Source organism: Amphiprion ocellaris, chromosome 14 (assembly GCF_022539595.1).
Source record: "Amphiprion ocellaris isolate individual 3 ecotype Okinawa chromosome 14, ASM2253959v1, whole genome shotgun sequence".
NCBI lineage: Eukaryota > Metazoa > Chordata > Actinopteri > Pomacentridae > Amphiprion > Amphiprion ocellaris.
In genome coordinates this window covers 34,644,444-34,662,614 of record NC_072779.1, presented here as the reverse complement: position 1 = coordinate 34,662,614, position 18,171 = coordinate 34,644,444, and the positions used below count along the sequence as shown (strand labels likewise).

Genomic DNA, 18,171 nt, shown 5'->3' with positions numbered 1-18,171 from the left:
TCAAAGTACATTTATTATTAATTATAAGATTGATAAAATACAGATATGCTAAATTCTTCAGTACCTTCTGGTTCCACTGCAGTACTCTGTATTACTACTTCAGCTGTTGTACTCGTATGTTTTTAACAAGCTAAACATGAATATTTGTCCTTGTTTGAATCACATGAATGAGCTGAAACTGTGCTGCCTCCCAGTGGACGTTCAGCTGATCGTCCTCCATCATGATGAACTTCCAGCAGCTCCTCATCAAACTGGATATACTCACTTCAGACGCTTCAGTTTCAGGCAGATGTTAATAAACAAACCAGCTTCTCATATTCAGTGTAACTGTCTGATTATCAAATCCTGCCAAAATATTGGCAAAAATGACACAATTTGTTGGCCAGAAGCTTTAAAAACAGAAAGAATCATTAGAATTTCTACTTTCTCGCTGTGATTTAATCTGTTCTGGACAGTTTCATCAGGAAAAATCTGAGCTGAAGATCCCGATTTTTCATGAAAATCATTATTTTACATGTCTCATCTTAAAAAAACCACCCAAAATAAACAGTTTGCACCAGATCCTGTAGAAAACTAAACCTTCCTCCTGGTTCTGGTTCTACAGGACCGACAGGAATTTGTAGATATTCTGAAAGTGTAAACTGGTGGGAGGAGCTCAGGGTTGATGGTGGGCATACAGTCTATAGTAAATGTTTGAGCTCTACTTGTAGTTGATGTGCGAAATACAGCAAAACACAATATTTTACTACTTATACATCTGTTTTGTTCGTTAAAATCTGAATTATTAGTAGATATTCTGGAAGCTTGAATTGGCAGGAGGAGCTCGGGGTTGATGGTGGGCGTGCGGTTTAATCTAAATTAATTACTTCAGCTGTACTTATATTTACTGTTGGTTGTTTTAAGTGGCAAAAAATCACAATATTTTATGATCGCTACATCTATTTTATTAGGTAAAATCTGAATTTGTAGATATCTTGAAAATGTAAGCTGGCAGGAGGAGGTCGAGGTTGATGCTGGGTATATAATCTACAGTAATGGTTTCAGCTCTACTTGTATTTGGTTTTTGGAAGTTTAAAATACACCAAAACGCAATATTTAGGACATATGCACCTGTGTTGTTTGTTAAAATCTGAATTATTAGTAGATATTTGTTGAAACCCTGGAAGTGTAACTTGGCAGGAGGAGCTCGGGGTTGATGGTGGATGTACAGTCTACATTATTTGAGCGTTACTTGTATTTCCTTTAGGGGAGTTTGACTACAACAAAATGATATCATCTCTACATCTGTATCATTTGGGGGAAAGTGAATTTGTTGATACCCTGGAGGTGTAACTTGGCAGGAGGAGCTTGGGGTTGATGGTGGGTATACAGTCTACAGTAATTATTTTAGCTGTACTTGTATTTGATTTCTGCAGGTTTAAGATACAGCAAAACACAATATTTTAGTATGTATACACTTGTTTTGTTTCGTAAAATCAGAATTATCAGTAGATATTCTGGAAGCTTGAGCTGGCAAGAGGAGCTTGGGGTTGATGGTGGACGTACAATCTAACTCAAACAAATCATTTCAGCTCTAGTTACATTTACTGTTGGGTATTTTAAGCTGCAGTAAAACACAATATTTTATGATCTCTACATCTGTTTTGTTAATTAAAATCTGAGTTTATGGACATTGATTTGGCAGGAGGAGTTCAGGGTGGATGGTGGGTTTATAAAACAAAGTACTGAGATACCAGGAATTATTTTTCACATCCAGACTTCCTTTAATAGTTTAGTGATCCGTATGTGGGTCCAGGTCTCCATAGGGGATGAAATGTCACATAAATAACTAAATTCAAGTCTTTACAAACATTATTGGGCCTTTTTTTATTGTTTTTTGTATTTTTTTTTTTTTAAAGCATTCTGATCATGTAAAAGGTGTTTTATGTACTTGCTAACCGCTAGAGAACCTAGTTTCACATATTTGGTAAAAACGTGGCCTCTGAATATGATTTCAGTGAGATTTACAGCGTAGAATGGGGTTTCAGGACTTCAGAGGGCTGAAAATCACACCGTAGTGAAACCTGGACCTTCCTCAGACCAGAACATCTGCTCCTTTGTTGGAGTCTGGCTCCATAGCTGGGTTCAGTCCGGTCCACCTAAAGCCTCTTACTTTTATTTCCAGGAGGAATTCTAAGACCCGTCCGACGGCGGCGTCTCGGTTCAATTAACCTTCAGACGCCTTCAGGTTCAGAAAGCCTGCTGGGAATTCGGAGCTTTAAAACACACATTTCATCTGCTGCTTCTTCTTCCACTAGAAGCTGCTTTCAGTTTCCAAGTCTGAGATCTTCTAAACCAGGGGTGTCCAACATGAGGCCCGCGGGCCAAAAGTGGTCCTCCAGAGGGTCCAATCCGGTCCCCCAGAGGGTCCAATCCGGTCCCACAGAGGGTCCAATCCGGTCCCACAGAGGGTCCAATCCGGTCCCCCAGAGGGTCCAATCCGGTCCCCCAGAGGGTCCAATCCGGTCCCACAGAGGGTCCAATCCGGTCCCCCAGAGGGTCCAATCCGGTCCCCCAGAGGGTCCAATCCGGTCCCCCAGAGGGTCCAATCCGGTCCCCCAGAGGGTCCAATCCGGTCCCCCAGAGGGTCCAATCCGGCCCTCCAGAGGGTCCAATCCAGTCTTCAAAGTGTAAAAATTCCAGAGAAGACATTAACTGCAGATTGTAAATTAGTAAAACTGTAAATTTAAAATAATTTCTAGACCATAACAAGTTGTTTTGATCATAAAGTAAAATACTAGATTGTTCATTGTTCTTTTGTTTTGTGTCTTGTTTTTGTCGTTTTGTTTCTCGTTTTTGTTGTTTTGTTTTTGGCGTTTGTGTCTTGTTCTTCTCATTTTGTGTCTTTTTCTTGCTTTTTGTCTCGTGTTTGTGATTTTGTGTCTCATTTTTCTCGCTTTTTGTCTCGTTTTTGTCATTTTGTGTCTTGTTTTTGTCATTTTGTGTCTCATTTTGTCATTTTGTGCCTCGTTTTTGTCATTTTGTGTCTCATTATTGTGTCGCTTGTGTTGCTACTCTACTTTTATGTTGTTTTATTTCCCCCTTTTGTCATTCTTGGCCTTGTTTGTGTCATTTGTGTAATTTTTTTGTCTCATTTTTGTCTGTTCATTTTTTGTCGCTTTATAACTTTTTTGTCTAATTTTTTTGTCTCTTTTTTGTTTTATTTCGTGTCATTTCTGTCGTTTTGCGTCTGATGTTTGTAATAATTGATCTTGTTTTTGTTGTTTTTTGGTCTTTTTTGTCTTGTTTTTGTCATTTTGTCATTTTTTGTCCCGTTTCTATCTTTTCTTATCTTCTGTAAAGACTTTATGAAGTCCTCTTGATCAGAGTCAAGGTTTTCTTCCTCCTATCTGTGCTGAAACGCTGCTTCAGACGGTTTTTCTTCTCTCCTCGCTGAAATCTTCTGCCATATCTGAGAGTTTCGCAGTAAATGTAAAACCAAGCAGCTCACAGAGGAAAATGAAATCCCATTAAAAGAGACCACGGATGCTCCTGTTTGGATTGTGACCCTCTGACTTCATCAGAAAGCTAATTTACTTCCTGCTAATCCGCTAATCTCCCTCCTACATTCTCGCTTCTCCCCAACTTTATTATTTATTATTTATCTCTGTCTTTGTTCAGGTCAGTAAATTAAAGAAAGAACAACAAGGCGTCCACTTTCTCATACCTGTAGAGTCCACAAAAAATACTTTACCAGTACTTGTAGTTTAAATGTTTATTAATGGAAAACTACCAATATCTGTCCAACTGCTGACAGCTTTAAAGGTTTATTTCTGCTTTTTACCCAACTACTTCTAGTTCTGAAAGTTTATTTCTCCCAAAATACTGGTTTCTAACAGGTTGTAGGTTTAAAAGTTCAGTCCACCCAACATACTACTTTCTCTCAAAGTATTTATGGTTTTAAGCATTTTTTCTCTCAAAATACATATGTTATGTCAAACTCTTTACAGTTTTAAACGTTTTATCCACCTTAAATACTGGCTTCTGACAAACAAGTTATGTTTTTATAGGTTTATTCCATCTAGAAGACTATTTTCTAATGAACAGGTTCCGATTTTAAAGGTTTAGTCCATCCAAAATACTACTTTATGTAGAAGTACTTATAGTTTTAAGCATTTGTTTCTCCCAAACTACTTATTTCTGTCGAAGTGTTTGTAGTTGTAAAGGTTTTTTTCCACCTAAAATACAGTTTTCTAACTAACAGTTTATGGGTTTAAAGGTTTATTCCACCCAAACTGCGAGTTTCTGTGCAGCTATTTATAGTTTTAAGAGTTTGTTACTGCAGTCTATCAAAGTATGCAACGTTTTAAAGGTTTAATCCACCACATAGTATTTCATAACCAACTTCTTTTAAAGCTTTATTCCACCCAAGTAGAATTTTTTAACTAACAATCTATTGGTTTAAATTTTTTTTCCATCCAAAATACTAATTTCTATAAAAATACGTATACAGTTAAAGGTTTGTTCAACACAAATAGTCATTTCTAAATAACAAGTTACAGCTTTAAAGTTTTAGTCCATTAATTTATGTACAAATATTTATAATTTTAAGCATTTATTTTCCCCAAACTATTTGTTTTTGTCAATCTGTTTGCAGTTTTAAAGGTTCAGTCCAGCTAAAATATTACTTTCTGCCCAAATATGTAAAGTTTTAAAGGTTTACTTCACCCATGTAGTATTTACATACTACTTTCTAAGTAAAATTGTGGATGGCTTACAATTTTTTGCATTTCAATGAGCATAAAACTGAGGTTTTGCTGTTTTCTCCCAGTGACTCCACTCCGGTGGTCAAAGCTGAGCTCGGCTCTTTAACCCAAGCTGTGAGCCCTGTTGTGGCGAATCTGGGTGTAAAGATGGACTCTGTTTTTAAATTAGATACCCAGATCAGTGCTGTTGTGAAATCAAGTTTTTATCATTTGAGGCAACTTGCCAAAGTGAAGCCTTTTTTATCTCGTCACAACTTTGAAATTTTGATCCATGCTTTTATTACCACTCGTTTAGATTATTGCAATGCGCTTTACTCAGGACTCAGCAAATCCTCACTGTCGAGACTTCAACTGGTTCAGAACGCTGCCGCTCGCCTTTTAACGGGGTCACGTAAATATAACCGCATAACTCCCATCCTCCAATCCCTCCACTGGCTCCCCGTGCACCTCCGTATTGATTTCAAACTTCTTTTATTTGTTTTTAAATGCCTTCATGGTTTGGCCCCCTTGTACCAGTGTGATCTGCTGGTTCCCTACAACCCTTCTGGCTCACTGAGGTCAGCAGATCAAGCTCTAGTGGTGGCGCCTATGACCAAAAAGAAACTGGGAGGTGATCGTGCTTTTTCTGTGGCTGCTCCTAAACTGTGGAATGAGTTCCCACTAAATATCAGACAGGCTGATTCCCTCCCTATTTTTAAATCTCTTTTAAAAACACATTTTTTTAACTTGGCGTATGGCTCAGCTTAGAGCTGACTTTTACTCTACAACCTGTGTCTTATGTCTGATTTTTATACTGGCATTATTTTATTTGTATTTTTATTTGGTTGTTTATTCTTTTATTCTCTTAATCTCTTATTTAATGTGTACAGCACTTTGGTCAACAGTGTTGTTTTAAAGTGCTTTAGAAATAAACTTGGATTGGATTGGACTTTCTGGACAAGTACTTACAGCTTTAAACATTTATTTTTTCCAAAATACCCATTTCTGTCCAATTTTATATAGTTTTAAATTTTTACTCCATCCGTTGTATTTTATAAGTAACAATCTCTTGTTTTAAAGGTTTGTTCTATTTGAAATCCAAGTTTTTAACTAACAGGTTATGGTTTAACCTTTTTTATTCCCATCCAAAGTCCATATTTCTGTCACAGTACGCCTCGTTTTAAAGGTCTGTTCCACCCAAATGTAATCTGAGTTAAATCCAAACCTCTGCTTCATCACAGTGTTGTTATTTAAAATCTCCTTTAGTCATTTTTATGAGCAAAACAAACCAAACACTGACCGTTTCCAGCTGCTGAAATGTGACGGTTTTAGTTTTTCTTTGTCATCTATAAGATTTTTCTTGTGTCTTTTTAGACAAAACTAAACATCTGAAGATGTCTTCTGTAACTGGAGACTGTTTCTTTCATTGTTTTTAACATTTTATAGGCAATACAATTGATGTTAATCGATCTAAATGAGCTGAACATGGATAAATCAGCTTCTTCTACTTCGTCGTTTTCCTCTGTTTATACAAATGCAATCGTTGCTCCAACAGTTTAACCAACAAACTTCCAAAGTTCCAACGTTTAATCTCCGTTAAATTCACTTTGTGGCGTCACAACGGGAGGAAACTTGGAAATTCTGCCTTTCTTTTTGCCACTTTTATTGACATTTGGTTGAATTTGTGTTGGACTGGGATGGAAAACAGGCTGAAGACGTTAAAAGGACGTGACCAGCTGATCTGCTTTAATGTTAATTCATGAGCTCATTTGTTGAAACTGAAAACAACACGGCTGAAGGGGAGTTAAGTAGTCGTCAGCCGAGGTGTTGCAGGTACAAGCAACTTTCACGTCCTGTTAGTAAAGAATCATCCAAGTGGCTTCAGCTAGACTTTAATTATTAATGGAAGGAGCTTTGAGCTGACGGTTGGACCGACGGTCGGACAGACATTTGGACCAACGGTTGGACCGACGTTTGGACCGATGGTTGGACCGACGTTTGGACCGACGGTTGGACCGACGTTTGGACCGACGGTTGGACAGACATTTGGACCAACGGTTGGACCGACGTTTGGACCGACGGTCGGACCGACGTTTGGACCAACGGTTGGACAGACATTTGGACCAACGGTTGGACCGACGTTTGGACTGATGGCAGTTGAACCGACGTTTGGACCAACGGTTGGACCGACGTTTGGACCGACGGTCGGACCGACGTTTGGACTGATGGCAGTTGAACCGACGTTTGGACCGATGGTTGGACTGACGTTTGGACCGAAGGTTGGACCGACGTTTGGACCGACGGTTGGACTGACGTTTGGACCGAAGGTTGGACCGACGTTTGGACCGATGGTTGGACCGACGTTTGGACCGATGGTTGGACCGACGGTTGGACCGACGGTTGGACCGACGGTTGGACCGACGGTTGGACCGACGGTTGGACCGACATTTGGACTGATGGCGGTTGAACCGACGTTTGGACCGACGGTTGAACCGACATTTGGACTGACGGTCGGACTGACGTTTGGACCGACGGTCGGACTGACGTTTGGACCGACGGTTGGACTGACATTTGGACTGATGGCGGTTGAACCGACGTTTGGACCGATGGTTGGACTGACGTGCTGCTATCTGGCAATGATACAGAAATCTTTAACAAATCTGTGGATCCACGCCATAAGCTGCATCACTGCCAAAATCTAATCACTTGGTCCTTGTGTCATTTCTGACCTTCCCTGAAAATTTCATCCAAATCCATTTGTGAGTTTTTGAGTAATGTTGCTAACAGACAGACAGACAGACAGACAGACAGACAGACATACTCTGATCGTCACATAACTCTGCTACGTTCCTTGGCAGAGTAATAATGTTTGGACTAAAACTAGCTTTGGCATCAAAAAAATGGGAATTCAAATTCTCTTAACACTAAATATATACAGGAGATCCTTGACTTATGTCAGAATTCCATTCCTACGGTGCGACATAATGGGATTTTCATCTTTAGTCGGAACTCACATCTGTACATAAGTACCTACGTCAGGCACCTACGCTGACACAGAGAGAGCTACCATCAGAAGAGTCACTTATGGGAACCATAATGAAGAGCAAAAAGTTTTCAAAAGAACAACACAAAAGAAAGAAAGTGAATGTAGCTCAATCCAAGGTGGCGTACAACCGGAGAACGGAAACAAAGCCGACAACATATTTATCCATTCCTCTCGCCAACTAGGCCCACGTGAAATTTGTTTTAAACTAAGACTTTCTGAATAAATGTATCGGAGGAAAGGAAACGCCGTAGGCCGAGCACGTCGTAAACCAAGGACCTGCTGTGCTTATATATAGATTTGTACATGAGATATTTCCACTTTTCAGCCAGCAGGGGGCGACTCCTCAACAATTCAGTTGTATTTAGGAGAAAATGAGTTGACTTCTCTCTTGATTTATGACCTCAGTAAATATTTTCCTGAAGAGTTTATGGTTCTGTTGGCTAACTTCAAGTCTCCTTTAATAGAAAATGAGACAAACGACAAAAGTCAGACAAAAAACAACTAAAACAAGACAAAATATTACAAAAATGAGACACAAAATGACAAAATCAAGACACAAAGCGACAAAAAATGGACAAAAACAAGGCAAAAAATGACAAAGAAACAAAATGAAAAACTTCACAAACAACACAAGCGGGACAAAAAAACACAAAACAACACAAAAGATAAACAAAATGATGAATAAAGCGAAACAAAACAACAAAAATAAGACAAAAAACACAAGTGAGACAAAAAGGAAACACAAAACGGTGAAAACGAGAAACAAAATGACAAAAATGACACACAAAGCGATAAATAAATGGACAAATGACGCAATGTTTCATGTCGGTTGTCTGAAAATTTACAAAGCGACAAAAAATGTACAAAAATAAGACAAAAAATTGCACAAATGACACAAGCGAGACAAAAAATGACAAAAAAAGACACAAAACGACAAGGCGAGGATTAAACCAGCAACCTTCCAGTTACAAGACGGCCACTCTACCCACTGAGCCATGCCACCCATGAAACAATACAAAATATTACAAAAATGAGACACAAAACGACAAAAACGAGAAACAAAACAACAAAAACGGGACAGAAAATGACAAAAAAAGAGACGACACAAAACATTGTGTCGTTTGTCTCAGTTATTTGTCGTTTTGTGTCTCGTTTTGGGTCAAAGCAAAAAAGAGACAAATCATTTTATAAAAAGAGTTTTCTTTTATCCCAGTAACTGTAGAGATTTTTTAATTTGTCATTTTTTAATCCAACAAATTTGCGTGGAACTTGTAGCAATCAGCAGCGGTTTGAATTTGAACAGTCAAAAAACCTAATTTTAGTCATATTTTAGTTAAAAAAGTGCCTCTGACTGGAACCAAACTCTACTTTTATAAAACTTCTCTTGGTGCTGGTTACAGGGAAAAACAATCATCCTGTTAAATCATGTTTAATTGTAGTAATGAGTTGTTAAAAAGCAGCTTTGTTTAATTTAAAGTGTGAATAATCTCTCAACACAGCAGCTTTAATGTAGCGTAGCTGTGGCACTAACAACCCTTCATACTGCAGAGACTACTGAGGTATGAGGGGTTACTTGTGCCACACTAATCTCAGCGACCTGCATCCTCCTGCTCCTCTCAGTCCGCTTCATCCTCTCGTCTCAGCTGCCTGATGTGTCGTCGTATCGATTCCTGTTTCCCGATCAATAATTATCGGAACAGGGATGAAGCTCTGCAGTGGATCGATGGCGACTCTCCTGATCATCTGCTTCACGCCAGGTAAAGACATTTTCTCTTTCCTCTGGAACGTTTAACGTGAACAAATATGGAACTAAAATAACAAAAACAACAGACAGGCTTGAAGAGTTCCTGTTTTAGGTTTTCAGGTGTTTATCTGTGAAATGAAAGTGATTTTTTTCTTGACAGATGAAGGATTATTTTAGCAGCTATCAGCGATGAAGAACAAAATATAAACTGAGGATTCGTTTAATCAATCTGTGTGCTTCACTTTCATTCCTGTCAAAAATTATCTCACCGATAAAAAGCTTAACAAGTTTAACAAAACAAATATCTCTTTAGACTGAATCTGATTTTAGTTCAATAAATGCCAAAAAATACCCTAAAATAGTTCTAAAATCTAAAGAGAAGCATTAAAACTGCTCCAAAAGACAAAGATTCTTATGAATATTTATCAGGAATCCGAAATAATAAAGCTTTAAATCTGTTGCCTTTTTCAGTAGAGTTCACGTGTTTGTCCTTTAGAGGCATTTATTCATCGGTCAGGACTCTTTGTTTCTGGCGATAAGGACAAAAACACAGAGCTGGAGGTTAAACAGGACATGGATATGGGGTCAAAGCCATGCTTTTATTGTGAAGGAATGAAACGTAAAAGTCTGTTTTATTTATATTTACCCACTTTAAGCTTTGATTACTGATAATTTGGATGTTTCTGTGTTTTTTGGAAGATGTAAAAAAAACACACACAGGCATCATCAATTGTTTTTATTTATTTTTAAATGTCTCAGTCGATCAGTCTTTAATTTAACCCTCCTGTTGTCTTCATTTACGAGCACCAAAAAATATTGTTTCCTTGTCTGAAAAAAATCCAAAAAGTCAGCAAAAAAATTCCCCAAATTTCTGAAAATTTGCCAAACCTTCAGGAAGAAAATTTCAATAATTCCTGAAAAGTTTCCCTTAAAAGTTTTATTTAAAAAAAAAAAAAAAAAAAAACTAACAAAAAAACAAATTTGGCAAGAAAATTCTTGTAAATATTTTCAAAAAATGAGTAAAAATCTTCCAAAAAATTCCTAAAAATATCTAAAATGATTCCATATATATCAGTAAAACTTATATTTTCTTTAAGAACATTCACATAAAACTCTACCAAAATCCAGCCAAATTTGCTGAATTTTGGTTGATTTTTGTGTGAATGTTCTTCAGAAACATTTTTAATATTTCTTTTTTTCCCACCAAAAAAAATGTTCAAAGATTTCCCAAAAATGTTGAAAATGTGGACATCAGAAGTTCACTGTGGAAATATATTTTTCCCACATTTTCAAACTTTAAAATGAGTCAGTTTTGACCTGCAGGACGACACAAGGGTTAAAAAAATCTTACATTTATTGTCATTTGTAACCTTGAACCTGCATTCTGTCTGACTCTTCTGGTAGCAAAAAATAAGAAAATATTCCGACTTCTCTCTTGATTTATTCCCTCAGTAAACATTTTCCTCATGAGTTTTTGGTCTTATTTGCTCATTTCAGGTCTCCTTTAATACAAAATAGTGTTTATTTTGAAACAAAAGCTCAGATTTCTCTGGTGGATAATCCTTCACAGAACAGTTCTGTTTGCATTTAGATGCCCCTTCTAGGGAGAACATTTTGGTTTTAGAAACATTTTGAGAAAGCTACACAACATACTTACTTAGAACATCCTTCTGATGTTATCGCGTCACATTATCGGAACGTTTTCTAGAACTTTCTTCTCAGCGACATCCTCAGAACATCAAAAAGATCTTGAAGACATGTTTTAAATATTGGTTCTTCTTTTGTTGTCATGGAACCTAATCTGACGATGTCCTCTGACTGTTAAAACGTTCCGTCTTTGTTTCCTTTTAGCCTCTTTGGAACATTACTTTAAATGATGAATATCCTTAAAACGTTCTTTGAACTTCAGATCTAAATATTTTCTTTAGAACATGATTAGAACATGTTGGTAATGTTGTTGGTTCCTTTCTTGTTGGGATATCGCTTCTTTTTAGAGCAGAACATTTTATAACGTTCATAAACTTGATGTATTAAAGATGGAACATTTTGCCTTTTGATTGAGGGAACAATTACAGAACGTTCTTCCACAATGATAACAAAGGAAGAATGTTCTCAATGCAACGCTCAAAAAATACACTTTCAAGATGTTCTGGAGGCCTCAGATGACAGAACGTTCTAGATGTTCCTGTACTGTGATGTATTAACAAAGGTGGAACACCCTGGTGTTAATGTTCTGAGGATGCTTTGGGGATGTTATTTACAGAACATATTATAGAATCTATAAAACATTCCCACAATGTTCCATGGCGTTACATGATCACAAAAGAAGAACGTTCTCAGTACAGCGTTTAGAGAACGTCTAACAATGTTATCATCAAACATTCATGAAACCACCTTTAGTCATTCTGCCTTTGAGAAGAACATTCTGGGAAGCAGAAAAAAAAACTTCTCTGTGAGAACACAAGCAGAACCTTGCAGAACCTTGTGAGAACATTTTTCCAGCTGTTGTCTGAGATGAATGTAGGCCAGCTGAGATCCTCTGAGTGGTTGCTGAACGAGGATTAGTGACCTCCACAGATAATCCATTAAAGGCCTCCACTGAAGAACCACAGCAGGAACCTTCAACGGTTTTATCTGAAGGGATCGTTTTGTTCTGAGAACTGAGGAGAACCAGGCGTCCAGAATCAGGTTCATGTCTTTTATACACAACAGAAACAGATTTTAATCAGGATTTATTCAACAATTTATTGTTATTTTACAGGTTTTCCTTGCTTAGTCAGATTTCATAAGATGCAATAAAATCACAATAAAATATTTATTTACACCTTAACTGTATTTTTTTTAAGAATACAGGCCAAAATTGTAAATACTTTAAATTAAATATTTATTTTTGGAAGCTACAGTTCATTCTTTTACAACATTTGATAAAAAATTTCACCATTTCTACTCTAAATCGTTTTTAAAAATTACTGTTGTTTTACAGATTTGTCATGTTTAGTCAAATTATAAAACACTAGAACACAATAAAATATTTATTTACACTTTAACTGTAAATATTTTTTAAAAAAACAGGATAAAACTGTTCATAATGTAAATAAAAATACATTTTAAAATGACCCAATTTCTACACTAAATTGTTTAAAAAATAATAAAAATTGCAGATATTTTACAGATTTTTCCTGTTTTGCTAAACAACAGATAATATGTAGGAAAATACAAAAAAATTATTTTTCTTTATATCCAAACTATAAATAATACCTACATCACAATCAGTATTTTCATGAATGATGGTTTGTTCTTTTTCCATGTTTGACTGGAAAATTAGACAATTTTTACTATAAATCCTTAAAAAAGTTTCCTTTACAGTCACTCAGACTACAGTTCATGTTCAAGCAGAGAGGATTGTGGGAGTTTAGCTAACGGGCACCATGGCAAAGACTAATGAGGAGATTAATGACCTCCAACCAGAGTTCCTGTTAAAAATAAATTGGGTTTATTACAGACAGTGTTTTTAGTTTCTTTGTCTTTGCGACCTAAATTGTGGAATCTGTCATACAGGAGGTCCTCGGTTTACGACGTCCTCGACCTACAGCGTTTCATCATTATGTCAGAACTGGTTACGTGGAACTAGTTAGTGAGTGGAGCGGATGAATACGTCATCACATGGTGCTATCAGACGGCTTTGTTTCTATTCTCTGGTTGTACGTCACCTTGGACTGTGCTACATTCACTAACCTTTTGTCCTTCATTATGGCTCCCAGCGTAAGTCAGACTCTTCTGATGCTTGGAAGAAAAGGAAAGCCATCTCCATGGAAGTGAAATTAGATAAAATAAAACGCTGGGAACAGGAAGAAACACCGACCAACATGGGTCACATTGTAAAAACAGGTCAACATGTTCTGGTATCTTCTAGTAAAATGGTTCATTCATGAATGAAAGTCGTTGGTATTCAGGACTTTATGAAGAACTGATTGATAGCACAGAAAGACTTTGTTTACATTTTTGCCAAAGTTCAAACTTATGGTGAAAATGGACTTACATCGATCCATAGGAACGGAACTCCAATGTAAGTCGAGGACCTCCTGTACTTGTCTTTTATTTTGGTTGATCATCAGCAGCTTCCAGTGCTGAATATTTTTGGGAAACAGTTTTACTTGTTGTCTCCAGTTAATTTGATGCTGTTGGATCAACTTAATTCACTTGGGTTGGATGAACTTTATTCACAAGAACATTAAGTTGGACCAAAATAAATGGAAGATAAAAATCTGAATCTGATTGTTCCACATCGTCAACGTTCCCTCACCCACCACCAAATGGAGGGATACCACTTCTATTTAATGCAGAACGTTTTATAACATTTCTGAAATTTGATGTATTAAATTAATTAAGTTCCACAAATTTCCAGTAACTGAATGGTGGACTTAAAACGTCCTTCTGTTGTTATCACGCCACATTGTGGGAACGTTTTCTAGAACGTTCTCCACAGCGACATCCTTAGAACATCAAAAAGATCTTGAAGACATGTTTTAAATATTGGTTCTTCTTTTGTTATGGTAGAACCTAATCTGACGATTAAAACGTTTTGTCTGCGTTACCTTTTAGTCTCTTTGGAACATTACTTGAAATAATGAATATCCCTAAAATGTTCTTTAGATCAAAATATTATCTTTAGAACATGTTGGTAATGTTGTTGGTTCCTGCTTGTTGGGATACCACTTCTGTTTAGAGCAGAACACTTTTATAATGTTCCTGTAATGTGATAAATTAAAAGTGGAACATTTTGCCTTTTGGTTGAGGGAACAATCATAGAATGTTCTTCCACAATGATGACAAAGCAAGAACGTTCTCAGTGCAACACAGAATACGCTTTCAAGATGTTATCAAGGCCTCAGATGACAGAACGTGCTAGATGTTCTTGTACTGCGATGTACTAACAAAGGTGGAACACTCTGGTGTCAACGTTCTAAAGACGTTTTAGGGATGTTGTTGACAGAACATATTATAGAATTCTCTTTTTTTGTAAAACCTTTAATGTTCTACAACATTCCATGATAACAAAGAAACAACACTGTCAAACCAACACTTAGAACATGTTAACATTCTGAGGATGTCGTTGATGGAACATAAAATAGAATCTATGCAACGTTCCTACAACATTCCACAGTGTTACATGATGACAAAGGAAGAACGTTCACAATGCAAAGCTCAAAAAATACACTTTCAAGATGTTATCAAGACTGTCGATGACAGAATGTTCTAGACATTCCTGTACTGTGATGTATTAACAAAGGAGGAGAATGTTTTGGGAATGTTGTTGACAGAAGATATTATCGAGCACTCTTTTTTATAGAACCTTCAATGTTCCACAACGTTCCATGATAACAAAGGAAGAACACTGTCAAATCAACATTTAGAACATGTTTTCCAGATGTTCTCTAGGCCTCAGATGATAGTTTAACAAAGGTGGAACATTCTAGCATCAACGTTCTGAGGATTATGTCGACTCAATACAAGTATGAGTTTGACCAAAATAAATGGAAGATGAGGATCTGAATCCGATTCTTCCACGCCACCATCTACTGGTGGGTGAGGGAACGTTGATGGCGTGGAACAATGGGAGGTAAACATATTTAACAGAACATTAGGTTTCAATAACGTCTACAAGTAGAACACTGGTGGCTGCTATGGTCCCTGAGCTTAACTCCAGAGTGGACGATGAGATCTCGTGGGAACCAGGAAGAGGAACAGCTTAGATCATGTTGACTTAATGTGCTTTCTGACCATCTGTCCACTCAGAATGTATGGTTGCCATGGCAACAGTCAGCCACAGTGTAGGTCATTAGGGGTGAGGATGTTGTCAGTACGTATACTTCATCCCTCACGCGGTGGAGAACCGACTTTCTTTTGAAGAATCAGGTTCTCTTGAGGTAAATCATGGAACTTCAGAGTGAAAACTTGAGTCTGCAGAGAAAGCAGGTGAGCCTCAGAATGGTCGTCTGGAGTGATGGAAACACGATTCGGTGCCAGCTGGCTGGCGTTCAGAGCCGCCAACACTTTAACTCCTCCGGGACAAGCTGCTGAGTCATGAACTCAGCGGACCGTGAGGACATTTGTAGAATAAAGGGTGGTGATAAGAGCTGCAGATCTATGGACAGGAAACCAGCTGCATTTCTGGGTTTGGCTTCAGCCTCGTCTCATTATCTCTGAGCTTAATGCAGCGTGGAGATCAGTCCTGCTTCTAACAGGTGATCGTAAAAAAGTATCATCATCTCCACGTAGCGTCAGCAGTTAAAGATGGGCAGTAAAACATGTCCTGGGACTGTCTGAGGGGCTGGAAGATGACGAGGAACCACAGAAAACAACGTTCTCTCATCTCTGAGTTTCAGTGAAATGTCAAAACTAATGTCTCAAGTTTAGAGCTGCTTTAGGTGTTCCTCAGAACCACTGAGGAGGTTCTAGATGTGTTTCAGGTAGTTTTTGCAGCTATTTAGGAGGTTCTAGTCATTGTTCATTCTGGAGGTTCTGGATGTCTTATGTGGTTTTTGTAGCCATTTCACTTTTCTCTACCATCATGGTTTTGTAGGAGTCCATTTAAGGTGGTTCTTGTGGCCATTATGAAGGTTCTTGTGGCCATTACGAAGGTTCTAGAAGTCTGAGGGAGTTCTTGTAGAAACTATGAACATTCTCAGTGTCCTTCAGTTGGTTCTTGTTGCCTATGAGAAAACTCTTTTTTGAGAAATGTACCAGACAACACTTTGCTCCAGCATCATGGTCTTATGAGAGTCCATTTTTAGCTGGTTCTTGTGGTGAATGGGGTTCTAGTTATCATTGAGGAAGTCCTGGTGGTCATTAAGGAGGTTCTTGTAGCAGTTGTAGATGTTCTACATGTCCTTCAGGGAGTTTTCGCAGCCAATAAATTTGGAGACATCTTTCCTTCACCATCATGGTCTTGTGGGAGTCCATTTTAGGTGGTTCTTTCAGCCATGTAGGAGGTTCTAGTGGCCATTACGTGTTTTTTTTTGTAGGAACTTTGGTTGTTTTGGGTAAAATTTAGGTGTTTTTTTATAGACAATGAGAACATTTTTGTGGTCATTGAGGAGGTTCTAGAAGTCCTAAGGTGTGCTTCAGTCATCAAAGAGGTTCTAATGGTCATTGAGAAGGTACAAGAAGTCTTCGGGAGTTCTCGTAGGGGTTCTTTAGGTGGTTTCTGTAACTATTTAGGAGGTTCTTCTATCAGTGAGGAATTCAAGTGTTTTTTGTGGCCACTGAGAAATTGTTGTATTTTGAAGAAAAATTGTTTTAGACAGCACTTTTTTTTCATGATCTGAGGTTCTTGTGATCTTTAAGGATGTTCTGCTCATCATTGAGGTAGAAGTCTTCGAGGGTTTGTCACAATTTCAGAGGTTCTGGGTTTCCTTAAGATGGATGTTGTGATCATTGATGAAGTTCTTGGTGTCACTGAGGAGGTTCTAGAAGTGTTGGAGGTTCACATCACCAGTGAGAAGGCTCTAGATGTGTTTGAGATGGTTATTGTAACCAGTTAGATGTTCTTGTCTTGAACGAGGAGCTCAGAGGGTTCTTCAGGTGGTTGTTGTATCAGTAATGGAGGTTCTAATCATTGGTAAGGATTTCCAAAGGAGTTTTGGTGGTTCTTGGTGCATTAGGGCGTTTAGAGTCCTGTAGGTTCTTTACTATGTGGAACTCGGTCGGTAGGACTCTTTGGGAGTCCATTTTAGGTGGTTCTTTCTGCCAGGAAGGAGGTTCTAGTGGAACTAAGAAGTTCTTTAATAACAGCCAATAATGATTTGTATAGCTCAGTTCATACAGCAGCTCAAAGTGCTTTCATAAAAAATAAGCAAATAGACAAAGAGATATAAAAATAACACCCAATGATAAAACGTAAGACCATAAATTACAAAAAATCCTAATAAAATAAACAGTTTTTTAAGGTTTCATTAGAAGTTTTCTACTGTAGTGACATGATTCTGCATAAATGTTTATAAAAGAGAATTCTGGTGTCTTTTTATTCTCATTATCAACAACTCCCATAAAATGTTTTGTCCAATAACTGCAGCTCCTGAAGTCTAATCTGTTAAAACACGTCCAGGTTTAATCACCAGATTTAGACTTGAATACAACACGAGACATAAAAGCATTCTGGCTGCCAGACTTTTAAAACCATATTTTCAGCAGGAATGTTCTGAGAGGCAAGATGGCAACACACTGTTTTAAAAATACATGTGTTTCTGATGTTCTGTTGGATTAGAAAGGTTCCGCAGTGACAACAGTCTGCTTGTTTCTGAGTCCGACACCTTCAGCCGGGAACGAGATCCAAACAAGCCCGGCAGCGTTTCCATTAATCCTGACACTGTATACACCAGCTGCTGATGAATGGAACTAAAATCTGACTGAATGTTTCTCCGTAAGACTCCGAGGGCAAAGATCGTCTCCACATGTGGAACTCTGCTGGACAGATCAACGCTGTGGTTCCACAAAATGTTCCCTTATTTGGGGTTTTAAAGCAGCTGGAGGAAAACAATCAACCCTCAGCTGTTCAACACAGTGAAGAACCCCCAGAATGTCTTTAAAGCCCTCTAGAACCATATACTGAACCTCACTAGAACCTTCAGGGATGAGAATTTTCCGCGGATCCGCGG

At 37.8% G+C, this 18,171-nt stretch overlaps 1 protein-coding gene across 1 annotated transcript in view; it reads left to right on the top strand.

The window, feature by feature from the left end:
• Nucleotides 1-9,391: 9,391 nt before the first annotated feature.
• Nucleotides 9,392-18,171, top strand: part of LOC111586718 (neuronal acetylcholine receptor subunit alpha-10-like) — a 30,966-nt gene continuing 22,186 nt past the window's right edge. The window contains exon 1 of the mRNA XM_055017552.1: nt 9,392-9,527. Coding sequence (XP_054873527.1) covers nt 9,473-9,527 — 55 coding nt within the window. The 5' untranslated portion in view covers nt 9,392-9,472. The remainder of the gene's footprint in view (nt 9,528-18,171) is intronic.